We start from the raw sequence: 27,268 nt of genomic DNA, 5'->3' as shown, positions 1-27,268 counted from the left end.
CACCAGGCCCCTCACCCATAAGGTGCGTTTTGGGATAATCTTGGCACCAAATGGTTTATCCTGGGCCATAAAATGATTAACTTGGATCTTGAAGAAGGGCAGATCACCATACAAATAGTTTTGTTTACATAGATTAGGGGAACAATATCTGAGTATAACATACTGGTTTGTCAAGTAGGTTCTGAGCCAAGAGGAGGAACCGACTTGAAGATGGAGTTCGGGGTAAACGCATAGTACATTAGCATAGCTTAAGACAAATGTTTCAGTAAGAAAAAGGCATTGGTTATCTCTAGGTTTGAGAATAGTTAACTTCAGGCGAAACCAGGTGTCATTATGGCAACACAGTATTTTAAGAGAAACCTTCTTTTAAATTTGTATAGAGAAGGAAAAAAATATCACGTTTGTTTCCTCTGGCCGCTTAAGAGAGATAAAAATGTCTGACACTTGCAGGCTATTTCCTCCGTTTGGAGAGCCCTGGCCTTACTGCCTATTACCCTCTCAATACTACATACATACTCGTTTGTGAACCATAAACATCCTTTCCATAACATGCTTCTATATGTGATTGGTTGTACTGAATTCCTTTTTGCAGGTTTATTTAGTATCACTTGCTCAATCTCCATTTAGTATATATTTAGGTTGTTTCCATTCTTTTGATATTATAAAAGAATGCTTGATGGCTAGTTTGAAAGCTCAATGCCCATGTAGTTGTTGTTTAGTTGCTAAGTCACATCTGACTCTTTTGCGACCCCATGGACTGTAGCCCACCAAGCTCCTCTGTTCATGGAATTTCCCAGGCAAGAATACTGCAGTGGGTTGCCATTTCCTTCTCCAGGGATCAAACCCGCATCTCCTGCATTGGCAGGGGGATTCTTTACCACTAAGCCACCAGGGAAGCCCTCAATGTCTGTAGGTATTCTTAATTATTTACTAAGAGAAAATTCCTATGTGTTAATATGCCTTTTCTTTTTTCTTTAATAAGTTTAATGGATCTACAATATTATGCTAGTTCCAGGTGCACAACACAGGGATTCAACAGAACGTGGCTTGTCAATAGAAATTTAAAGGTAGCTAGTCACTGTTTGTAATTCCTTTTGTTTCATTTTTCCAAGGAAGGCAAAAATTGTGGGGGATGGAAACTGTGGGTATAGTTTGCCCAGTGGAAAAATGCTGTCTCTGTGCTTTCCAAGTCCCTCCAATGTGAGGATTTGGGACCAGTGTGTAACTAGAACATAATGGGCTTTAACCAACAAAGGCTGAATGAGTGTGTACGTGCCGAAGGGTGAGAAAGGTAGAAAGAGAAAAATTCCATAATGTATGAACTAAGCACTGTGGCATTGCTGTGTGTGTGTGTGTGTGTGTGTGTGTTATTTGTCTACGACTCTTTGTGACCCCATGGACTGTGGCTCTCCAGGCTTTTCTGTCCATGGGATTCTCCAGGCAAGAATACAGGACTGGGTAGCCATTCCCTTCTCCAGGGCATCTTCCCAACCCAGGGATTGAACCTGGGTCTCCGGCACCACAGGCAGATTCTCTACCATCTGAGCCACCAGGGAAGCTCCCTGACATTTTAGTAAAGGTTAAATAAAATATTGACTATTTCCTACCTCACTGATACAAAGTTTAGACCATACAGGAAAACAATAATCTTTGTGTTTTCATAGGGTTTTACATAGTGCTCTAATAGTAGCGTTCCTGCTGTGTTCACTCTTTCATTAATATGAATATTTATACACTTGAGAAGTGCAGAAGCTGCTTTAAAATCAGAAAGGAGGTCAAATGCAGTGTCCCTCTTACTTTTTGTGAAACAATCAGAATCCCTTTCTCCATTTCAAAGTGTGGGGGACGATTTGTTACCACTTGTTATTGTCATTGTTCGGTCACCAAATTGTTTCTCTTTGTGGGTTTATTACCATATTAATTGGTAAAAAGAAATAATTCTCCATCTTTTGTTGGGATTAGCCTGGAATTATGAGAATGTGGTGGAGAAGGCAATGGCACCCCACTCCAGTACTCTTGCCTGGAAAATCCCATGGATGGAGGAGCCTGGTGGGCTCCAGTCCATGAGGTCGCTAAGAGTCGGGCATGACTGAGCGACTTCACTTTCACTTTTCCCTTTCATGCATTGGAGAAGGAAATGGCAACCCACTCCAGAACTCTTGCCTGGAGAATCCCAGGGACGGGGGAGCCTGGTGGGCTGCTGTCTATGGGGTCGCACAGAGTCGGACACAACTGAATCGACTTAGCAGCAGCAGCATGAGAATGTTGAATCAAGCATGCTCTTCAGGATGAAAAAAAAGATATTTAAATGCACAAATGGAAATCCCAGTGGGAGTGACGTATGAGTAAGTGATTTCAAGAGGCAGGGGGCTAAGATGACTGAGTCATACAGAAAACAGGGCTGGTGAGGGAGGCAAATGCAGGAGGGGAGATCTGAATCCTCCCAGGAGGAACAGAGGTGGAAATCAAAAGGCAAACCTCCAGGTGAGCCCAGGTGTCGGGGTGGAGCATGGTGGGGCCAGCAGAAGAGGAAGGGAAATCCAGGAGGGAGGCTGGCACTTGGCAGAAACAGCAAAGAAGGGAGAAGTGGGATGAGTTATGGCCAGGGACCAGGGAGGCAGCTGTGATGTCCTGCTTGGATCAGAAGGTACGAAGGTGACCTGACCCTTTGAGGCAGGGAGGGAGTCCTCCAGCCCCACTTTGCAGCGAGGTGAGAAATGCATTCAGATCCGAGATGAGCCGCTGAAACCCGAAGCTGGGATGCAGATGTTACTGAACCACACACACAGCTTACTGTGAGTGCTGAGACTTGGAAATCATGGTCGCTGTTGATCTGTACATGCCTTTTCATTGTCAGTCAAGTTCATTGTGTGGAGATCCCCAGAGAGATGTCCTGATCCTGCCCCCTTGCCCTTCCTGGCAGAGGCAGCTGCAAATGGTAAAGGCAGCCACGCTGGGCAAACAGAGCCATGCCAAGTGCAGGAGCCCAGGGATGGCTATGAATAGCTCAGGAACTAAAATTCCCTGGTAAAGGTTAGAGCTGATATAAATGCCAGCTGAGCGGACCTGACTGGATGGCCAAAGTGGGGACCTTGAGACTGGAGAAAGGCTGAGATTCAGAGGGGGATGTATGGGTTGACCTCTGTCCCCTCACAATTCATTTGTTGACTCCTAGCCCTTAGGACCTCAGAAGGTGACCTTATTTGGCATCAGGATCATTGCAGGTATAATTAGTGAAGGTCGGGTGACCCTGGGGCTTCCCTGGTGGCTCAGATGGTAAAGCATTCGCCTTTAGTGCAGGAGACTTGGTTCGATCCCTGGGTGGGGAAGATCCCCTGGAGAAGGAAATGGCAACCCACTCCAGTATTCTGGCCTGGAAAATCCCATGGACAGAGGAGCCTCGTGGGCTACAGTCCATGGGATTGAAGAGTTGGACATGACTGAGCGACCAAGCACGCATGTGCAGGGTGACACTGAAGGACAGTGGGCTTCCAACCCACGGCAACTGGTATCCTTCTAAACAGGGAATTTGGAGACCTACAGAAATGTGCAAAAGGACAAGCTCACGAGACCATCAAGGGAGAGATCAGGGAGATGCCTCCTCAAGCCAAAAGACACTAAGACACTACATATCATAAACCCCCAGAAGCTGGAGAGGGGCCTGGGACAGGTTCTCGGTCATGGCCTTCAAAGGAACCAACCTCACCACCACTGCCTCGATCTCCCAGCCTCCAGACTGTGAGACTACGCACTTCTGCTGTCTGTGGTGCTTTGCTAGGACAGACCTAGCAAACTCACACAGGTGGCTTCTAGAGAGAATTCGTTTCCCATGAGACTGTAGGATAGCAGCCAGAGAAGAAAGGTTGTGTGAGTTTGAGAAGCTGTGAGCAAAGCGAGCAGTTGGCTCATGTGGTCTGAGTGTATAGGGGTCAGTATAAATCAGTTTTTCTACTTCTATGAATATACCTAAGTATTGCCACTGTTGCTGGTTGCTGTTAAGTCATGTCAGACTCTTTTGCGACCCCATAGTCTGTCGACCGCCAGGCTTCTCTATCCGTGGGATTTCCCAGGCAAGAATACTGGAGTGGGTTGCCGTTTCCTTCTCCCATGACATCTTCCTGACCCAGGGATCGAACCCAGGTCTCCTGCATGGCAGGCAGATTCTTTACCGTCTGAGCTACCTGGGAAGCCCATATCTAAGTATACCAATTTATTAGAATATTTGAACTAAAACGTTAAAAACAGTGCCTTTACGCAGAGCAATGAAGAGCAAACATCGAAAGTTGAAGAGAGTCTGCAGGACTGCTGGGTGCTGAGCTCAGCCAAAGCTCTGATTCTGCCAGGATGTCCCCCACCTCCTCGTTTTGTTCAGACTGCAGCTCCGGGGTCCCCAAGTGCCAGGGTACTTTAAGACCAATGGGCCTGAGGATGCTTTTGCTTCTTTTTACTTCCTGTCCTCTTTTAGCTACTAGAGGAAAATTCTGGAGGCCACGGAAAGAAGCTTTTCTTCCTGTTTTTCTTCCTTCCTTTTACTCCTCGCCTATGCGGTAGAAGAGTCTGATTTTAACTACAAAGGTTGTTTCCACCCTGGGAGTTGGGAATGCTCAATTCCAGCAGCTGTTTTTCACCTAATATCCCCTCACCCTCCCCTCTGTTTCCCAGAGCTGTTTCTGGCTGGAGCTGGAGGCTGGGGGTAATTTGTTTAAAGTGCTTTGCATCGAGTCTATAATTACCAGGCTAGCTGCCTTCATGACACTTAGTAACCTTCAACTTTTATAAACGGCCTTACTAAGACTGTTCTGAAATAGCCTATATTCCTTATGAAAAGTAGAACATTAGAAAGAGAAATTAAGTGAGGCTTTTGAATAGATGTAAATGGATTTCATGGCCTGGCTGCAGCAAGAGGACACGGACTTGACCTATTTACAGGTATTTGAGCTGCGGAAACAGGAAAACAGGAGGGGCCGTCATTCAAATCCCTAGCTCCTCCTACCTCAGCCCACTGGAGTGGTGGACCCTCCCAGAATCAGTGGTTCCCAAACTTGTTCAACCAGAGTAACCAGTGCTTGTTGCAATATGCCATGAAATATTGGTATTAATCAAAACAAGTCTCATTACCTAAAATTTTCCCATGGGAGTTGACGAAAAAGCCTTCCTCCCATTTTAGGGAAAGGTTAATATGTGCATTTCCGAGAGGCAAATTTGGGAACCCTTGTTGCTGTTGTTCAGTCGCTAAGTTGTGTCCGACTCTTTGCAACCCTATGGACTGCAGTACACCAGCCTTCCCCATCCTTCACCATTCCCCGAAGCTTGCTCAAACTCATGTCCATTGAGTGGTGATGCCATCCAGCCATCTCATCTTCTGTTGTCCCCTTCTCCTCTTGCCTTCAATCTTTCCCAGCATCAGGGTCATAATTATATACATTATATATATGCTACATATGATAGCACATAATACAAGTGATAACATATAATATATATTATAGTATAGGGAACTGTACTCAATATCTTATAATAACCTATACTGGAAAAGAGTCTGAAAAACAAATATATGTACAACATTCACTTTTCTGTACACTGGAAACTAATGAAGTGAGGTGAAAGGCACTCAGTCGTGTCCGACTCTTTGTGACCCCAGGGACTATACAGCCCATGGGATTCTCCAGGCCAGAATACTGGAGCGGGTAGCCTTTCCCTTCTCTAGGGGATCTTCCCAACCCAGGGATCGAACCCAGGTCTCCCGCATTGCAGGTGGATCCTTTACTAGCTTAGCCACAATACCTCAATAAAAAAAGACTCGATTGAGTGGGTAATGTAATAATTTATTGCATGATTTCTGCTTCTCTCTAGAGAACAAGCCTTACGCCTGAAATCCCAGGATATAGGCCAATATTTTCCACATAGGAAGTGTTCAGTCTCTATGGATGGAATAAATGCATGAATCCATAATCCTGCCAAGAAGTGAGTGTAGCAGGCTGATGGCTACAGTGTCCTCAACTCTTCTCTCCTTCTTACGTCCCTACCCTGCATGTGATTTTGTAGTTCCTCCTGTCAAAAGTTGGAGTCAATTTCCCTACTCCTGGAACCTGGGCTGGCCTGTGACTTGTCCTGCCCAGGAGCATGCAGTGGCAGTGAAGTTGAGCCGCATCTGATTTTTGGCCCAAGAGACCCTGTGTGTCTCTATCCATTGCTGGAGGTACGGGCACAGCTGTTTAGGCAAGCTTGGGCTGGTGGAGGAGGATGAGAGGCGATGTGGAACAGAGCTCAGCTGTCCACGGAGCCACCTGGACCAGCCTACTGTTACCTGACAGATCCTGGTGAGCCCACCAAGACCGGCAGAGTCTCCTTTGGATTCAGCTGACCACAGAAGCATAAACATGGCCAAGTGCAAAACAGCCACCCCACTGACCTATGGTCTAGTGAGCAAGAATGAAAGCTTGTCTTGTGAGTCAGTGAGTACCGAGGTGATTGCCACACAGCAATAGATCATGAGACTATACAGACCTGCCTGTCCATTCCTACCACCCTTGCTGGTTTAAATGATACCAAGTTGTCCCAATTTACTCTTTACAGGATTGGTTTATAATCCATGAATAATGGACAGCTTTGTTGACAAGGGAACAAGGACAAACAGAGTCTCTTGAGAAACTGTAGAAGCACAGGAAACTGTACAAGTTTTGTTCCTCTGAGCTCTGCGGATTGCCTGGACTCCTCTGTGGCATGGAAGAGGGCTTGCAGATCACTGGAAGGAGTAAGTGTGGAAAGAAGTAAACAAATCCACAGCAGTGGTTTCTACCTCTGTGTGAATTAGGAGGCCAGGCCATACTATAATTTCCACGCATGTGAAGTTGACTTGGACCCAATGAAACCAAACACAAGGTTGGCAAATTTTCCTCTCTTTTATAGATAAACAGGGAGAAAGAGGAAAATATCTGACCCCTGGGTTAAACTAAGGTCTGGGGCTGGCAAATCTCATGACTTGCATTTTTATAAAATGGAGTCTCATAGATGAGTTCATGACTAGGGTAGCGGCTACAATTTAGCTTAAGTAAAAGTATTAGTCACTCAGCCATGTCCAACTCTTTGGGACCCCCATGGGCTGTAGATTGCCAGGCTCCTCTGTCCATGGAATTCTCTAGGCAAGAATACTGGACTGAGTTGCCATTTCCTTCTCCAGGGAATCTTCCCGACCCAGGGACTGAACCTGGGTCTCCTACATGGCAGGTTGATTCTTTACAGTCTGAGACACCAGAGAAGCCTATAATTTAGTTTAAAAGGGACACTTACTGGCAGTTGCCCAACAGATGACAAGAACAAAAAGCCAGGAATACTTTCAAGGCTCCTGCAATTTGGGTTTCTTGAACCAGGCCACAGGTGTACGTAGAACAGACATCAACTTTTCGGCCAGTGGATTTCTCGATTTCAAGTCTGTCCGTTCGACAAGTTCCAAGTGTCTACTTCTCTGACTAATTGTATAAGGTTTGGGGCAGGAAATTTTCTGGAACCATCTTTTCCTCAGCATCTCCCCCACAAATTCCTGGGGAAGTGCCTGTCTGGTCAGTGAGAATCTCCCCAGTCATGTCAGGGGAAAGCCACCACCATGTGCAAAACTCCAAGGATGGGAGAAGATCTGGCTCAGCAGCTGGCTCCAAAAAGAACAAGAAATCAGAGAAAATGAATATGAAACACACTAGGAAAAAACCTTATTGCAAATGTAATAGGCAAATGCAATAAAAAGGACCTAGTGAAAGATTTCTCTTTTATTGGGACAAACACAAAAACCCTACAAAGGATGACCCTACAAAGCAGTTTTGGGTCCTCTCTGACCTAAGTCTATAACATCTTGCTGTAACCCACCAGTGGATGTCCAGATATAATACCAGGTAAGTGAAGGAAAGGAGAGACATCTGAAACTGGGTTGCTCAAAGCTGGAGACGCTCATTTGAAATCTCTTCCAAGTAAGAAGATCCTGCAGGAACTGGTAGATGACTAGTAGACACTGAAAAGTTTGAAATGTCAAAGTTCATCCAAATTGGGGGAAAAAAACTCTAAGAGATCATTCTGGGAATGATGATTTCTCCAATGGGAAATACACAATTTTTGGAAAGAAAAAATCTCAGAGTACTTAGCTAAGGCATTAGTTCATAACCAAGGAGACTATGCAGAATGACAAAATATATTCAGCTTTTCTAAGCAATAAAAATTTCTTTAGCGACCATAAAGTTAAAAAGCAGTAATCAGAACATATAGATCTGTCTTGTTGTTAAGGCTGTATTAAACATACTTATATGAACGTCTGTTGGATCATTGAGAAAGCAAGAGAGTTTCAGAGAAACATCAACTTCTGTTTTATTGACTATGCCAAAGCCTTTGACTGTGTGGATCACAACAAACTGTGGAAAATTCTTAAAGAGATAGGAATACCAGACCACCTAACCTGCCTCCTGAGAAATCTGTATGCAGGTCCAGAAGCAACAGTTAGAACTGGACGTGGAACAACAGACTGGTTCCAAATTGGGAAAGGAGTACATCAAGGCTGTATATTGTCACCCTGCTTATTTAACTTATATGCAGAGTACATCATGCGAATTGCTGGGCTGGATGAAGCACAAGCTGAAATCAAGACTGCTGGGAGAAATATCAATAACCTCAGATTTGCAGATGACACCACCCTTATGGCAGAAAGTGAAGAGGAACTAAAGAGCCTTTTGATGAAAGTGAAAAAGGAGAGTGAAAAGTTGGCGTATAACTCAACATTCAGAAAACGAAGATCATGGCATCTGATCCCATCACTTCATAGCAGATAGATGGGGAAACAATGGAAACAGTGAGAGACTATTTTTCTGGGCTCCAAAATCACTGCAGATAGTGACTGTAGCCATGAAATTAAAAGACGCTTGCTCCTTGGAAGAAAGATATGACCAACCTAGACAGCACATTAAAAAGCAGAGACATTACTTTGCCAACAAAGGTCTGTCTAGTCAAAGTTTTGGCTTTTCCAGTAGTCATGTATGGATGTGAGAGTTGGACTATAAAGAAAGCTGAGCCCCAAAGAATTGATGCTTTTGAACTGTGGTGCTAGAGAAGATTCTTGAGAGTCCCTTGGTCAGCAAGGAGATCCAACCAGTCCATCCTGAAGGAGATCGGTCCTGGGTGTTCATTGGAAGGAGTGATGCTGAAGCTGAAACTCCAATACTTTGGCCACCTGATGTGAAAAGCTGACTCATTGGAAAAGACCCTGATGCTGGGAAAGATTGAAGGCAGGAGGAGAAGGGGAGAACAGAGGATGAGATGATTGGATGGCATCACCAACTCAATGGACATGAGTTTGAGCAAGTTCCGGGAGATGGTGAAGGACAGGGAAGCCTGGTGTGCAGACCATGGGGTCGCAAAGAGTCAGACACAACTGAGTGACTGAGTTGAACTGATAAATTTGCTTTATTTTATATAGTTGTCACTGAGATGTAACAACAACAACAAAAAATGCCCACTGGTATCAAAGGCCCTCCAAGGGACCCAGGGACAGCTGCAGGGCTAAGTGCCTAATGCCCTCTTTGCTGGTCCTCTTTCTGCTTGGCCCTTCCCTGCTCTCCTTCCCTTTCATTCTTCCTCCCCCTTTGCCATCTGTGTTGTTTAATGGGCTCTTCCATAGTCTCAGGCTGCACATCTGTGCTGGGTTACCTGCCCCAACCTGAGCATCAGACATCCACCTGGTACTTGTGACATTCAACACTGAACCCTTTTTCCTGCTTTATTATCCCCTATTTATAAATGTATGGTGGCTGTGTGCCTCCCACATCTTCCCCCACCACCCAATAGCCCCTTGTCTTGCCTTCTCCACTGTCAGTGTGCTCGCTCAAATCCACTTTTGACTCCTTCAACTTTGACTCTGGTTTACTTCTACCATCTTGCTTTTCTTTTTAAAAATATTTATTTTACAGTAGGTTCTCATTAGTCATCTATTTTATACATAGTAGTATATATGTATATGTATATAGTAGTATATATGTATACATATAGTATCAGATCAGATCAGATCAGATCAGTCACTCAGTCATGTCCGACTCTTTGCGACCCCATGAATTGCAGCACACCAGGCCTCCCTGTCCATCACCAACTCCCGGAGTTCACTGAGACTCACATCCATTGAGTCAGTGATGCCATCCAGCCATCTCGTCCTTTGTCGTCCCCTTCTCCTCTTGCCCCCAATCCCTCCCAGCATCAGAGTCTTTTCCAATGAGTCAACTCTTCACATGAGGTGGCCAAAGCACTGGAGTTTCAGCTTTAGCATCATTCCTTCCAAAGAAATCCCAGGGCTGATCTCCTTCAGAATGGACTGGTTGGATCTCCTAGCAGTCCAAGGGACTCTCAAGAGTCTTCTCCAACACCACAGTTCAAAAGCATCAATTCTTCGGCGCTCACCCTTCTTCACAGTCCAACTCTCACATCCATACATGACCACAGGAAAAACCATAGCCTTGACTAGACGAACCTTTGTTGGCAAAGTAATGTCTCTGCTTTTCAATATGCTATCTAGGTTGGTCATAACTTTGCTTCCAAGGAGTAAGCGTCTTTTAATTTCATGGCTGCAGTCACCATCTGCATTGATTTTGGAGCCCAGAAAAATAAAGTCTGACACTGTTTCCACTGTTTCCCCATCTATTTCCATGAAGTGATGGGACTGGATGCCATGATCTTCATTTTCTGAATGTTGGGCTTTAAGCCAACTTTTTCACTCTCCACTTTCACTTTCATCAAGAGGCTTTTGAGTTCCTCTTCACTTTCTGCCGTAAGGGTGGTGTCATCTGCATATCTGAGGTTATTGATATTTCTCCCAGCAATCTTGATTCCAGCCTGTGTTTCTTCCAGTCCAGCGTTTCTCATGATGTACTCTGCATAGAAGTTAAATAAACAGGGTGACAATATACAGCCTTGATGAACTCCTTTTTCTATTTGGAACCAGTCTGTTGGTCCATGTCCAGTTCTAACTGTTGCTTCCTGACCTGCATAGAAATTTCTCAAGAGGCAGATCAGGTGGTCTGGTATTCCCATCTCTTTCAGAATTTTCCACAGTTTATTGTGACCCACACAGTCAAAGGCTTTGGCATAGTCAATAAAGCAGAAATAGATGTTTTTCTGGAACTCTCTTGCTTTTTCCATTACTCAGCCATAAAAAGGAATGGAACTGTGCTCTTTGCTGAGAATGTGGATAGATTCAGATACTGTCATACAGAGTGAAGTTTAAGTCAGAAAGAGAAAAATAAATGCTACATATTACAGTATCATAAAAATTTTCACAGGCTGAAAATAGCTTTTGCTTCTAGAAATCCATGCTGAACAGGCACACTTTCCCATTAACTACATCTCTTTGAGAAGAAGGGTGTATCTGGCCACCATCTGTTTTGTATTCGTCTCACTTCTGCACCCAGCTTATCGTTAGTAGGACGTGAACGACACGCACATACTATTTGGTCAGTAAGCAATTTGTTGGACCACTGATAGGACAGACAGGGATTAAAAGTGAGTTACTGCTGCTGCTGATGCTAAGTCGCTTCAGTTGTGTCCGACTCTGTGCGACCCCATAGACGGCAGCCTACCAGGCTCCTCTGTCCCTGGGATTCTCCAGGCAAGAACACTGGAGTGAGTTGCCATTTCCTTCTCCAATGCATGAAAGTGAAAAGTGAAGGTGAAGTCGATCAGTCGTGTCCGACTCTTAGTGACCCCATGGACTTCAGCCTACCAGGCTCCTCCGCCCATGGGATTTTTCAGGCAAGAGTACTGGGGTGGATTGCCATCACCTTCTCCAAAAAGTGAGTTAAACAAAGGGCAATTCTTAGTCTCACTCCCCTTTAGTCAAAGCCCCTCAAGTGCAAAGCAGGAAGGTCAGCTCTACTAATACTAATGGTATGTCTCTTTAGAATTAACAAGAATGCTAATAATATCATAAGGGAAAATGGTCGAATTTCATCTATAAATGTGTTTGAATAAAGAAGTATATTCATTAAAACTACAGATGATATCTTGCTGGGAAAAGTAACTATGATGGTAAAGAATAAAATGAAGAAACAGGTAAATTAGGAAACAAAGCAAAAAGAAATCAAGGAGTTGGCCATTAAACTGAAAAAACAAACAAACGCCCAATAGGGTGGTGGTGTTAAAGCCACAGCCTGACGTTGGATGGAATTAAGGAAACATAATAGATAAGAAAAGTCACCATTTGTAATCTTATGCGGTGAGACAAAATAGTCATTTAGAGCCTTGGGTTAAACTCACAAGTCCATCTTGTATCAAAGATAAGGGAAAAATTAGAAAGGGATGCGTGATCCACACATGTCACTAGTGGTAAAGAACCTGCGTGCCAATGCAGGAGATGTCAGAGACGCAGGTTTGATTCCTGGAGGAGGGCATGGTAATAACCCACGCTAGTATTCTTGCCTGGAGAATCCCAAGGACAGAGGCACGTGGTGGGCTACGTCCACAGGATCGCAAAGAGCCAGACATGACTGGAGCAACTGAACACTGCACGGGCTGAAATACAGCTCATGTTTTCAGAGCCAGTTAGAAGAGGACTGAGTCCCTTGGACTGCAAGGAGATCAAACCAATCAAGCCTGAATACTCCTTCCGGACTGATGCTGAAGCCAGAGCTCCAAGCCTTTGGCTACCTGATGTGAAGAGCTGACACACTGGAAAAGATCTTGATGCTGGGAAAGATTGAGGGCAGGAGGAGATGGGCAACAGAGGATGAGATGGTTGGATGGCATCACCAATTCAATAGAAATGAGTTAGAGCAAACTCTGGGGGATAGTGAAGGACAGGGAAGCCTGGTGTGCTGCAGTCCACGGGGTCGCACAGAGTGGGACACGACTGACCAAATAACAACTGAAGATGACTCACCTCGTGAGCTTTTCAGAACACAACCCTAAGAGAAAGAATCTCTTCCTCCCCTCTGCTCTCAAATGTCCTTACATAAATGCTATGGAAAAGTTAGAAGGTCTTGATAAAAGAAAGAAATCCATTAAGGAGATAGGGAAATAGCACCTAAAAACGAACGTTTAAGGCAGTAAGACTGGTTTCGCCTGAACAAAGGAATATAAAGAAACTAGGCTTCTGGCCTCGATCACTCTGGTTTCTCACCCTGTGAGTTAAGCTGGTGAACCGGGAACACCTTGCTTCTTGTACGGACTCTGAGCCTTACCGAGGAGCTGCTCGTGTGAGGAATGGTGGTCGTGGTAGTGGTTTAGTTGCTCAGTCATGTCCGACTCTCGCGACCCATGGACTGTAGCCTGCCAGGCTCCTCTGTCCATGGGATTTTCCAGGCAAGAATACTGGAGTGGGTTGCTGTTTCCATCTCCAGGGGATCCTCCCGACCCAGGGATTGAACCTGGGTCTCCTGCATTGCAGGCAGATTCTTTGCCTACTGAGCTAAATACATACTCATTTCACTCTCAGGCCAAGCAAATACAATTAGAAGACTGCCTGAGAACAGATGATGGCTTCTCAAGTCAAATATATCTGGAATATTTGCCTTTCTGTTTTATCTATCACTGTTTCCTTGTCCCAAGCATAGACATCTGAGAGCTAACTGTTTAAGTAGAGATGTAAGTAGCTGTTTTTAGCATGACTAAGACATGAGAAATGGTTTTAGTGTCTAGTGTAGGTGACACATTGTAACGTAGAAACTAAATGGGTGGATGTTTATTGATGATGAGAAAATTATGTTGGAAAATGAGGCAAAGAGATCAACATCCTATCTGGAGCTTGTGGTCAAGCTTCTGGGAAACCATTGGCAAGATCTGAGGACAGAAAAGCTTGAGTGCTCAGTCACTTCAGTTGTGTCCAACTCTTTGCAACCCCATGGACAGCATCCTGCTAGGCTACTCTGTTCACGGGATCTACCTGCCAAGAATACTGGAGTGGGTTGCCACGTTCTCCTCCAGGGGATCTTCCCCATCCAGGGATTGAACCCACATCTCCTGTGTCTCCTGCATTGCAGGCGATTCTTTACTCCTGAGCCACCAGGGAAGCCCCAGAAAGACTTACAGGATACTTAAAAAAAAAAAAAAAAAAAAAAAAACAGAAAGAGGAGACAAGAAGATGAGCAAATATGTCTGATGTAGCAGACAAGGCAAGAGAAGAATTAAACCCTTAGACAGAAAATTGAAATGAGACCAATATACTACAGGTGGAAAAATCATTAAATTTTGAGTTTTAAATGTTTGAAAGAAATTGATATGTGCTTCTGTAGTGACTGTGGAAAGCATTTGTTGGGGGGGGGGGAATGCTATATAGTAATTGTAAAAATATCAACAGTGATAAAAACAATTGTTAAATATCTGGAGGTAGAACCATTTTGGTTCAAATTTAAGATTTTAGGATTCCATCTTAAAGTTGAAAAACTTGGATTTAAATTAGAAAATGACTTCAATTTTTATTTCAGTGACCAAATTGTTCCTCCCAACAGCGTCAATAACACAGAAAACTCAAGTTTTCCTTAATTACAGACAGCTAGTAATTAGCTATGAGTCCCAAAGTCTCATTCCCTCATAAAACAGGAAATGTTGGGTTTATTTGGAAGGAATTTTATAAAAAGGAACTAATTTGTCTTCCTTTTATAGGCAAAAACTTATTTAGACCTGCTCATTTCACATATGTCATTTTCTCAGATACACATGGTGTTGGTTGGTGGCAGCTTAGTTGTTAAATCGTGTCCGACTCTTGCAACCCCGTGGACTGTAGCCCACCAGGCTCCTCTGCCCATGGGATTTCCCAGGCAAAAATACTGTGGTGGGTTGCCATTTCCCTCTCCACGGGATCCTCCTGACCTAGGGATCGAACCCAGGTCTCCTGCACTGCAGGCAGATTCTTTACTGACTGAGCCACTGTGCCATCTATGAAAATGGCCCAGATGAATTCTTGTTGCTGAAGTTTCCTTTAAAACTCAGTAGAGAGCTCAGTATTCAGGGTGTAAGTTGAGGGCAAGAAAGGCATCTCCTCTCCACCCCACACCCTGAAGCTCTCAGTCCAAATGAAAATGATCAACAGCAACACTTGGTCTGGATATTTGGCCCACGGGAAGCATCTTCTGGTCCTCATTGTTCTTAGCACAAAATCCTATGCTCTATTAAAAAGGAAACCCACAAAGAGCTGGCTCTATTTACTTTCAGATTCACAATTGTATGAGTAAACTTGAGTTGACACCTGAGTACATGGGAAATGGTGTGGGTTAATCTCCTGGCTCTTCATTCAGCACGGACATTCATGGTTCTCAGGCAACCAGGGCCAAGCTGAAGACACACAACAGGTTTGTGAAGGGTTGTTCACGGGCTTCATGTAACTGGGTTCAGTAGGTGGGTCATTCAACTTTTATGCCAGGTAAGCTGAGCTGTTTTGAAGTCTATAGGTTCTGAAATTGTGCCCTTAAGGGTTTTTATCACTACCCTGAAGGCAGCAGAAGTAGAGCTCTGACTCTAAAGGAAAGGGCTTTCCAACCACGGGTCAATCACTCTGTGTGACTTAATTTTCTTGTTTGATGCAAAGAATGTTATGCCCAGAGTGTCAAGTCTCATCTAAAATAGAAGCATGAGGTCCTAAAATGAGACAATTTTAATACAGAAGACAATCTCATTTGTTTTCACTGCTGATGAGAATCAATCCTAAATAATGCTCATTCTGTTTTTATTCTTAAGATTAAGTGAGTCTGATAAAGTACATAAACACCAAGGTCCTACTGTATAGCACAGGGAACTCTAGTCAATATCTTGTAATAACTATAACAGAAAAGAATCTGAAAAAGTTATATATATAGCTGAATCAGTGTGCTGTACACCTGAAATTAACACAATATTGTAAATCGACTACACTTCAATTTGAAAAAAAAGGTTAAGTAACGTCTGTCTAACAAAAGCACCTGACTTTTTTTTATCTTTGTGTGTGTGTGTATGTTGTGCTTAGTTGCTCAGTCATGTCTGACTCTTTTTGACCTCAAGGACTGTAGCCCGCCAGGCTCCTCTGTCCATGGGATTCTCCAGGCTAGGATATGGAGTGGGTAGCCATTCCCTTCTCCAGAAGATCTTCCCTAACCAGGGATCGAACCCTGGTCTTCTACATTGAGATGGATTCTTTATAATCTGAGCCACCAGGGAAGCCTTAACAAAAGTGAGTGAGGTCGCTCAGTTGTGTCCAACTCTGCGACCCCTTGGACTGTAGTCTACCAGGTTCCTCCGTCCATGGGATTTTCCAGGTGAGAATACTGGAGTGGGTTGCCATTTCCTTCTCCAGGAGATTTTCCCGACCCAGGGATTGAACCTGGGTCTCCGGCATTGTAGGCAGACGCTTTATCGTCTGAGCCACCAGGGAAGTCCTAAATCTGATCACATATTAATGGAACTCTTCCTTCTCTGACACAGGGTTTGGCAACCAGAGACATACAATTTCCTAGAGAAAGGATGTCTCTTTTTTTTGCCCTAGAAGTACCAACTCCATTCCCCCCAGCCCTTAAAATTCTCATGATACTTAATAATTATGGAAGAAATCACTTACTACAATAAATACACATAAATAGATTAAGAGGAACAGGGAATTGGCAAAGCTGGATTCTTAAGGGACGACCGACAGTCTTACCTATGAGGGTGTGGAAGACGGCAGCAATGGCCCCGGCCACCACCATGCACAGGACAGCTTTGGTCCTGTCCCGCTTGCTGTTCACAAACACCAGGCCCACGTTCTTGAAGTCACTCATGGGCCCTGTGAAGAACTTCATTAAGGAGTAGGCCAGCCCGTAGCTGGCCAGCATCTCCACTGCATCTTCCTTGACAGCAGCGATCCCCCGGTTCAAGGCCTGTGGAGTGAAGAGACCCACAAACGGCATTAGAAACGTCGTCTTCTCTCCCACAATAAAACACAGCAGGTTGTGTTTCCATAGGAACGCTAAGCAGCTTATAGGGTAAGTCTCACTGTAATTTGATAAAGGTTATTTATTTTCATTTTCATCCATATTAGCTTCAGTTTGAAATATCTTCTTATGGGGGAGATAGCTGTCCGCTATCACCTACGAAATTCCTATGAAAGGAATTGAAAAAACCCAACAAGTGTTCTACGTTAATATCAGAAAATAATTCTAAGATGTTCTGGTTAAAAGGTTAACATGTTAAATTTTATTTGCAGGCTGAATCTACACAATAGCAACAGACATTTTGGAAATGGGTCAACCACTTTATATGGAGTGGGTGATGGGTCCTTTTTTCCCGTGTGTATGTATGTGTGAAATATTGTACTTCTGTATGTATCCTTCATAGCATAATGTAAGCTCTATGTCATGAAAATGGGTATTGATGGAATTTTTATACCATCTGTGGATGCTATTCACCTGATTCTTATTGTGCTTTAATTTGAAATATATTCCTGATCTTTGTGCAGACAAATAGGGAAAGAAAATCTTTAAATACACTGTTTTTGAATAATTCTTGCCAGAGATGTGGCCATAGAATACTCTGTTTTAACCATCCCCTATGAGGGACCACCCTCTGAGCTTCTAACTTTTCCACCTACTAGATGAGTAAATTGGGGCCTCCCAGGTTGGCACTAGCGATACAGAATCCACTTGCCAACGTAGGAGACACAGAGCCTGGGCTTTGATCCCTGAACCTGGAAGATCCTCTGGGGGAGAGAATGGCTACCCACTTCAGTATTCTTGCCTGGAGAATTCCATGGACAGAGGAGCTAGATGGGCTATAGTCCATAGGGTTGCAAAGAGTGGGATAAGACTGCGAGACTGAGCACACAGACGAATAAATTAGATCGGAGCTTGTGGGAATGGATGTCTAAGTAGAAGAACTTTGTTTTAAAAATGTCACCAGATGGCTGCTATCAAAAAGTCTACAAACAATTAATGCTGGAGAGGGTGTGGAGAAAAGGAACCCTCTTACACTGTTGGTGGGAATGCAAACTAGTACAGCCACTATGGAGAACAGTGTGGAGATTCCTTAAAAAACTGGAAATAGAACTGCCTTATGACCCAGCAATCCCACTGCTGGGCATACACACTGAGGAAACCAGAATTGAAAGAGACACGTGTACCCCAATGTTCATCGCAGGACTGTTTACAATAGCCAGGACAAGGAAGCAACCTAAATGTCCATCAGCAGATGAATGGATAAGAAAGCTGTGGTACATATACACAATGGAATATTACTCAGTCATTAAAAAGAATGCATTTAAATCAGTTCTAATGAGGTGGATGAAACAGAAGCCTATTATACACAATGAAGTAAGTCAGAAAGAAAAACACCCATATAGTATACTAAGGCATATATATGGAATTTAGAAAGATGGTAATGATGACTCCATATGAGAAACAGCAAAAGAGACACAGATGTAAGAACGGATTTTTGGACTCTGTGGGAGAAGGCAAGGGTGGGATGATTTGAGAGAATAGCACTGAAAAATGTATATTATCATATGTGAAACAGATCACCACACTCCAGGTTCGATGCATGAGACAGGGTGCTCAGGGCTGGTGCACTGGGATGACCCTGAGGGATGGGGATGGGGAGAGATGTGGGGGGGCTTCAGGATGGGGGACACATGTACACTCGTGGCTGATTCATGTCAATGTATTGCAAAAACCACTATAATACTGTAAAGTAATTAGCCTCCAATTAAAATAAATAAATAAATGAATTTTTCTGACTACAAAAATAAATAAATAAATAAAAATGTCACCAGAATATCACCTCTGTCTTTAGGAACAGGCAACTGCACAGGCAGGAGATCAGCTTTCTGCATACACTTCTCATTTTTTAATTTAGTTTTTATTGAAGTTTAGGTAATTTATAATGCTGGGTTAGATTCTGGTGTGTAATTAAGTGATTCAGTTAAACATATTCTTTTCCAGATTCTTTTCAATTATTGTTCATTACAAGATGCTGAATATAGTTCCCTGTGCTGTACAGTTAATCCTTGCTGGTTATCTATTTTATATATAGTAGTGTGTATCTGTTAATCCCGAACTCCTAATTTATCCCTCTCCCACCCTCTTTCCTTTTTGGGAACCATGTTTGTTTTCTGTCTGTGAGTTTGTTTCTGTTTCATAAATAAGTTCATTTGTATAATTTTTTTAGATTCCACATAGAAGTGATATCATATGTTTTTGTTTTTTTCTCTCTGACTTTATTTACTATGATAATCTCTAGATCTATCCATGCAGCTGCAAAGGGCATTATTTCATTCTGCTTTATAACTAATATTCCATTGTATATACACTTTTAAAATAGACTTAATTTCTCGGATTAGTTTTAGGCTCACAGTAAAGTGGAGCAGAAAGTACGGAGAGCTGCTACATTCCCTCTTCCCCAAGCACACACAGCATCCCCGTAGAAAGCTACACTGACTACAGTCCATGAACCTACACTGACACGTCATTATCACTCAGCGTCTACTGCTGATCCTGGGGCTCACTCTCGGTGCTGTACATTCCAGGGATTCTGGCAAGTGTCCCTGTTGTTTACCTACCATTATGTAGTTGAACAATCTATGCAAAGCAGTTAGCCAAAAATGTATTTACTGTAGAAAATACCAATGTGTAAGGTTATTTTAGAAAAATCTATAATAAAAGTATATGATACTTGTAGAAATTCAGTGTCATTCTTCTGACAGGTGGTGTTATATAAGGTGTCATATGCTATGTACTCAGTCATGTCTGACTCTTTGTGACCCCATGGACCACAGCCCACCAGGCTACAGATTTCCCAGGCAAGAATCCTGGAGTGGGTTGACATTCCTCCTCCAGAGGATCTTCCCAAGCTAGGAATCAAACCCTTATCTCTTGTGTCTCCTGCATTGCAGACAGATTCCTTACCCGCTGAGCCAATAACATTTGTACGATTATATAAGGTAGTTTTTGATAACTGCTTCCAATTATACCTCTCATTCTCTTTTCCTTTTTTTTCCAGTAATAACTTAAAATTTTCCATCAGAACCTTCATACCTGACACGATGCCTTCCTTAGGAACAAATTTCCTTCTACCAAAGCTGATCTAACATCTTATCAGCCTGAAGCACACTAAAAACCAACAAGCTCTTTGACAATAAATCCTGTGTTCAAAAGGTGTATGGTGTCAGAGGACTCCTGCTATGTGTCAAGATCTATCACTTGATAATCTTCCCAGATTAATTTCCTTTCAGACCTCTACAGTAGATGTGGTTGATTTCCCACCCAGATGCCCCTTACTGGTCAGCACATCCATCCCCAGGTCCTGGGGCTTGGCCACTCAAGGCTCACAGCTGCCTCCTTCTCAGGAAACACTGCTCCCAGCCACTTTGGGTTGGTTAGGGCACTTCTGACCCCCGCCAGGCAGCACCCAGACAATGAAGGGCTGACACAGGGATATACAAGATCACCTCCCCTGCCTCCCTGTGGGATCAACGCTGGTACAATTCATGCTCCGGAGCTCCCTGTGGGATCAGGTGGGAAGCAGTGTCCAGAGAAGACCACATCCTTTTTAAATTTTCCCCACCACCCACTGCTTCCCGCTCCCCCTCTCCCGAGAGTACACACTCAATAAATCAGTCACGTGAAAATTTCCCAAGGCATGCTCTGTTTCCAGGGACCCCCGCTCAATACAGCTTCTAATTACATTTCTCTCAGTCATAGAGAACAGTGTCTGGTTTGTTCTTTTTCCTTCTCATCCTTCTCCACTCTGACTGTAAACTGCTTGCTTTTCATTGCTAAAATTGTGTTCAAGTTTAAATATATAGTTTAAATTAAATATAATTTAGGGCTTCCCAGGTGGCACTAGTGGTTAGGAACCCACCTGCCAATGCAGGAGATTTAAGAGATGTAGGTTTGATCCCTGGGTTGGGAAGATCCCCTGGAGTAGGAAATGGCAACCCACTCCAGAATTTTTGCCTGGAGAATCCCAGGACAGAGGAGCCTGGCAGGTTACAGGCCATGGGGTCAAAAAGAATCCGACATGACTGAAGTGATTTAGCATGCACTTAAATATATAATTAATGATATAATTAATATATAATGATATATTACATATTAGCACAAGTTTTAAAATAACGTAGGATTAGTCTTTTTAGGTGTCTTGCTGGCAAAGCTTTATTCTTTGCTAAAAAGCAAGCAGTCTGGCTGGGGCATCCACGGTAATGCTATTTCCACCAACTTCTCCTTGACAGGGTCCTAAACCCAGTGCTGAGGCAGGAAAGAAAATCAAATTACATAAGGAATGACAGCTCTGTCAGCAAGACTGGATGTGAACACTCTGCTAAGCTCAACAATTATGGTAATTTGAGGAAAAAGCACAGGGTTTAGAGCCATGCTGACTTGATTGGATCTGCTTCTATCACAGTTCTTATTCTCGCTGAAATAATAGATCTTAGATCGTCTATAAGTAGCATACAGGGCACCACGCACAACTGGCCTAGAAGAGGCACTTGAAAGCAAGGATTTATGCCCATTCTGTTTACCACCATACACTTACCACCTTGCTACACTGTTTGTGCGTGTACACTCAGCCTCTCAGTCGCGTCTCACTCTTTGTGACCCTATGGACTCTAGCCCACCAGGCTCCTCCACCCGTGGGATTTTCCAGGCCAGAAAACTGGATTGGGTTGCCATTTCCTACTCTGGGGATCTTCCCCACCCAGGGATCGAACTGCGTCTCTGGAGTCTCCTGCTTTGGCAGGCAGATTCTTTACCACTGTGCCACCTGGGAAGGCCCCCTTGCTACATTATAAACACTCAAGAATTTGTTTGATGAATGAATGAATTAGGTGTTTTCTACTAGGAATTTCAATGTTGATATTAATTTGTGTACACTTGGGAAAAAAATCACATTTTGATTGTAAGATGAAGATGTTATTGTCTGTAAGAGCTAGTATTTTAACATTCTTATTGGCCATACTAAATGTATGCTGTGATGACAAAACAAATCCTGACTTTAAGAAGCATTAAAATGCAAGGAAAAAACAGCTTTAGAATTGAGGAGATTTGCTATGCTAATATTATGAGCCTTTTATTATTGGCATTTGTAGTACTTCCCTCAGTTTGTTCCCTTCCTAATTTTATGATTTTCTTTTGATACCAGAAATATGAAGTTATTATGCAGCCAATCCTTCATTTCATGGAGTTTCTCTCCATACTTCTGGACTTCGTCATTCTTACTCATCCTTAGCTAAGGCAATTTTGTTTAGCTTATAGTTTCATTTGCACATTTAACTTTCTACTCCTCCTGGAACTTACATTGTGAGGTATGGCTTGAAATTAATTTTCTCATAATAATTTACTTCTTCAAATTAGTTTGAATAAAGCACCTATTGCTTATTTATTTGTGATGTTTTCTTATCAGCCATTAGTTCTCAGGCACCCTTCTGTCACCTACGGTTTGCTTTATCTGTCGTTTCAATTTGCTTACCCTGTTTTTCTTCATAGCATGTTCATTCAGTTCAGTTCAGTCACTCAGTCGTGTCCGACTCTTTGCGACCCCATGAACCACAGCACGCCAGGCCTCCCTGTCCATCACCAACTCCCGGAGTTCACCCAACCCATGTCCATTGAGTCAGCGATGCCATCCAACCATCTCATCCTCTGTCGTCCCCTTCTCCTCCTGCCCTCAATCTTTCCCAGCATCAGGGTCTTTTCCAATGAGTCAGCTCTTCTTATCAGGTGGCCAGACGTTATTTGGCTATTTACTTGTCATCTGTCTTCCTATCTACCTTCTCCATTGGATGTAAGCTCCAGGGCACAGAGAACTTAGGTTCATACCACATTCCCAGTCCTAAACATAACAGGGGATCACACGATAGGTGAGTGATGAGGGTTTGAAGGCATGAAGTGAAATATACACAAATAGTATAAACATTTCCCACGACGGACGCTGAAGAAATGAAATTACTGAGCTGGAGATTCCTGGGAGGAGCCTATTCAGATGTACCAGACAAGGAAACTCCTTCAAAGAGGTGACATTTGAGCTGAGAGTTGAAGAACAAGAATGAACCCGCTGTAGGAAGAGCTGGAGGAAGACCTGGACGTGCAGGAGGGCAGCCAATGAGAGTAGAGGGGATATAAGGTGAATTCGGAAGAGTAGGTAGTGCTAAAGTCATCGCAGGTCACAGTAAAGAACATGGGGCTTTGATCCAAGAGCAGCGGGAAGCCGTCAAAGGGTCCGAGCCCAGGTGGGAATGACCATCCTCCTGGCTGCAGGCACGGACGTGGCCTGGAGAGGGTCAGACAGAGCAGGAAGTGAGGAGTCCACTGGTGATCCAGAGAAGAGAAGGTGATGGCTTGGAAGAGGGTGTATGGGGAGACAGAGAGAAGTTGATGGACTAGAGAGCTTTTTTGTGTATTTTTTCTTAATTTAATTTTTATTAGAGTATACTTGCCTTACAATGTTGTGTTAGTTTCTGTTGTACAGCAAAGCAAAATCAGTTATACGTACACATATCCCCTTTTTTTGGATTTCCTTCCCATTTAGGCAACACAGAGCATTGAGTAGGGTTCCCTGTACTATGACAGTAGGTTTTCATTAGTTATCGATAGTGAGTATATGTATCGATAGTGTATATATGTCAATCCCAATCTCCCAATTCATCCCCCTACTGCCCTGGCTTGAAAGCTTTTGGGAGGTAAAATAAATGAAACTAATGATGGACTACATGGTGGGTGTGAGGAAAAGGGAGAACTGTTTAGTTTTTTTGGCTTGAGTCACTGCTCAAATGGTGTTACTACTTACTGAGTGAGGGCACTTCGGGAGAGAAGGTTGGGGAGGAAAACCAAGGTTTCCATTGGGCAGTCCCCTACTGGGTGTGAGACACTGGTAGGATTCCAAACACAGAAATCAGGTAAGACATTTGGCTATGTGAGCCTGGAGTACAGGGGGAAGTCTGGGCTGTGGACATCTGGAGACCGTCAGCATATAGATAGTATTTAAAGGCAAGAAACTAAATGAGATCATCTGGCCAGGGTACAGATGGAAAGGAGTCTAAGATTCAACCTCGTATCTTTCTAGAAATACATGTAAACAAACCTTCCCTGTTACCTTGGGTCAGCATCCATCAGTTAGCTAGCAGCGTCCTGGCTGGTCACTTGTGAACACGGTTGCATCTTTAGCCAAGACTGGGAAGAATGGTGGCTTAGGCTGGGAAAGAGCAAGTGCTGCGGTCTTGAAATTCAGCTAAGGAGGTGTCTGAGATGTCTTTGGAAAGAATTAGACTTGGAGTCACAATTCTGTCCCTAGAGAGTTGTAAGTACAGTGGTTCACTTTCTGTTCAAATCAAGTGTCTAAGGACTCACAAGTTTTCCAGAGTAAAGACACTTTAGGGCCACATCTACCAGGACTCCAACCACTATAACTATAAGCTGCCCTTCAACCCAGCTTGGTTCTGGGCCCAGATGGCTGGCACACAGCCCTCATCACACTTCAGATCAGCATTCTCTGTGCTGCGGATCCTCGGCAGTGTGCAACGTCTGACTTCAAAACTTATCTGGCTCCAGAAGGCTTTCTTCAGGTCCTACCTGCCTTCTTATCTCCCAGTATCTGCCAGGTTCATGGTGTTCTAGGGTTTAAATTTTTTCCTCCCGAAAGTCAGCAAAATGACAGGATATTAAAAAGTGGGGGAAAAAAAAGAAAAAGAAAAAAACAAAACAAAACAGAACAGAAAACCCTAAGAAAACCCACAACCTCTAGGGAAATGGCTAACAAATCCCACGTGACCTTTCTGGTATGAACTGTCTTAGATTGTTAAACCCTAAAAGAGATCCTAACATTTTAAACTTGGGCTCTAGAGACCAGAAACATCTTGACACTGCACACTGAGTGTCTTCAAACTAAGAGTCACTGCCTCACCCCAATCCTGCCCATCATTTCACACCAATGTGAACAGCAGGCGTTCCTCGTTAGCTGGGTGCTGGGTAGAGCTCTGTTCCCCCTACCCCCACCCCGGGAACAGGTCCAAGAGGTGACACCCTGTCCCTAAGAGTAGGCCTGGAGGCCACCACGGCTGATCTCCTGTCCGGGAATCTGAGGCTCTTCCTGTCATTCCCCTTCTGTCTATTCTGAACTCTGCTAAACTTGTTGCCCTCTCATCTCACCCATCTCCTCCCTCGGCTCCTCCTTTCTGTCCTGCCTTATTTTACCCTCCATGTCATGGTTATCACTTTAACTACACCATTGTCAATACCTACAATTCACTGTCTGCAAATCTCTGACCTTGGAGTCATCGAATTATTTACCCACTCCACCCTCATCTAGAAGGCTCTGAGAGTGGCTGGAATAAAACATGTGACAAATAGGCTGCTGCCAGGACTCACTGGTCTCCATCCTCAACCGGGCTGTTCACTGCTCAGTTATCCTTCCATCCTTCCCATCTGTGCTCTCTGAATTTCTCAGCTGCCTTGTTCCCTCTTCAGTGGCAGATAACCTCACTTCCACTTCATCTGCAATAGGGAATCCATCAGGTCGGAACTAAATTTCTCCGGTTGCTTCTCTCTGTAAAACAATGCTCAACAAAGCACGTTTCCCAAACCCTTCTCCACCTCCTCTTGGTGTTACAGTGGAAAGGCCTGTCTGACCAGGGCTAGCTTCCTGGGTTTTCACATTTCTCTTTTTTTCACACTGCCTTTATTAAAAAAAAAAAATCTTTATTGGAATATAGTGGCTTTACAATGTTATGCTATTTTCTGCTGTACAGCAAAGTGAATCAGATATATATATATATCTTTCTTTTTTGGATTTCCTTCCCATTTAGGCCACCAACGGAGCATCGAGTAGAGTTCCCTGTCTGTAGAACAGCTTCTCATTAGTTAACTATTTTATACATAGTAGTGTATATATATGTTAATCCCAATCTCCCAATTCATCCCATCCTCCCCATTCCCCCTAGGGGTCCATACCGCATATAATACGCCTATCTCTTTCTGACTGACTTCACTCTGTATGACAGAATCTAGGTCCATCCACGTCTCTGTAAATGCAGGTCTCTGCATTTCTGTTTCTTGGACCTGGGTAGGAGCCACTATCTTCCTCTCCCGCTTGTCTGATCTTTGCTATTTGTCTGGCTCTTTCCTTGGAGAAGGGAATGATTACGCACTCCAGTATTCTTGCCTGGAGAATCCCATGGACAGAGGAGCCTGGCCGGCTACAGTCCACCAGGTTGCAAACTGTCAGACATGACTGAGCGACTAACACTTTTCACCTTTCCACGGGCCCTCTCCTATCCTCAAACATGCTTAAGTGTCTTCCCTCTGAAAAATAAAGCTTCTCTTGACTCCTCTCTTTCTCTCAGTATGGCCTTCTTTCTCACCTTCCTTTCACAGATGACTTCTATGATGTGCCACCTGTGCTTCTTATTTCCACTTTTTCCAAACAATGTATTCCTCAGCCTGTTACAATAGCTGCCTCAGAGGTGCCGGAACCCAGAACTACAGCTCTAACAGGCTTTGGGCACACCACACGAGTCAGCACAGAACGCTGCGTTGAATGCAGCCACTGGGTTCCGGTTCCGGTTCCCCCTCCCCCACAGAGGCTCCTCCCACTGAACTAAATGCGCACTTCCGGTTCTGGTTTTCTTGTTTCCGACCTCTCAGCCGATCTGCCCTCTGGGCTACTCAAACACTTTTTCCTCCCTGTCTTCGATGACAAAAGATTCTAGGTTCTCCTCCTAGCTCTTCTGCTCCAGTTCTTTCTCCTGGATGGATGCCTCTTCTTTGTCTCTTAAATACTGGTGTTCCCAGGGTTCCGCTCGCCTCCTGGCGCTCTCCACTCTGACTCAGCGATCTCCGCCCCTCACCCCTACCCTTCACCGCAACTTCAATCGCTCCCTGTCCGCTCAAGAGTCTCCGGGCCATCTCTCCAGATTTTCCAGGTTTCTCTTAAGTTTCAGATCCACTCACCTCCATCTGAACGCCCCTTGGTTCCTCACACTCCACGTTTCGAAAACTTCACCATCTACTGGGCTACCTGGGTTCCCACAGTCTTGGCCTTCCTCTTGGGTTTCCTTCGAATGAATGCATCCAATGTTTAAGCCCAGAAGCCTGAGGATCCCCCTGGATGCCTTTCAGCCGTCACACTCACTGATGGCTTGGTTCTATCCATACTCCTCCCTTAGTCACTCTTGAATCTGCCTAGTTCTCTCCAGCCCCACCACCGTGCCTTGTGTCAAGTCACTGGTGGTCTTCTCCTTTCCAAGCTCTTCTTCCCTCCACATGATGGTCAGATTACACAATCCAAATTCCTACAAGGGCATCGAGGTGCTTCAAGGCTGCAT

The 27,268-nt window shown here is 44.0% G+C and overlaps 1 protein-coding gene across 1 annotated transcript in view; it reads right to left on the bottom strand.

The window, feature by feature from the left end:
- ANKH (ANKH inorganic pyrophosphate transport regulator) overlaps positions 1-27,268 on the bottom strand; it is a 170,018-nt gene that overhangs the window by 56,370 nt on the left and 86,380 nt on the right. Inside the window, exon 2 of the mRNA XM_027519896.1 lies at positions 16,622-16,838. Within this exon, the coding sequence (XP_027375697.1) occupies positions 16,622-16,838 (217 nt within the window). The remainder of the gene's footprint in view (positions 1-16,621; positions 16,839-27,268) is intronic.

The sequence above is a fragment of the Bos indicus x Bos taurus genome, chromosome 20, assembly GCF_003369695.1.
Source record: "Bos indicus x Bos taurus breed Angus x Brahman F1 hybrid chromosome 20, Bos_hybrid_MaternalHap_v2.0, whole genome shotgun sequence".
NCBI lineage: Eukaryota > Metazoa > Chordata > Mammalia > Artiodactyla > Bovidae > Bos > Bos indicus x Bos taurus.
The sequence above is the reverse complement of the archived record's forward strand: the minus strand, read 5'-3'. Positions and strand labels throughout refer to the sequence as shown.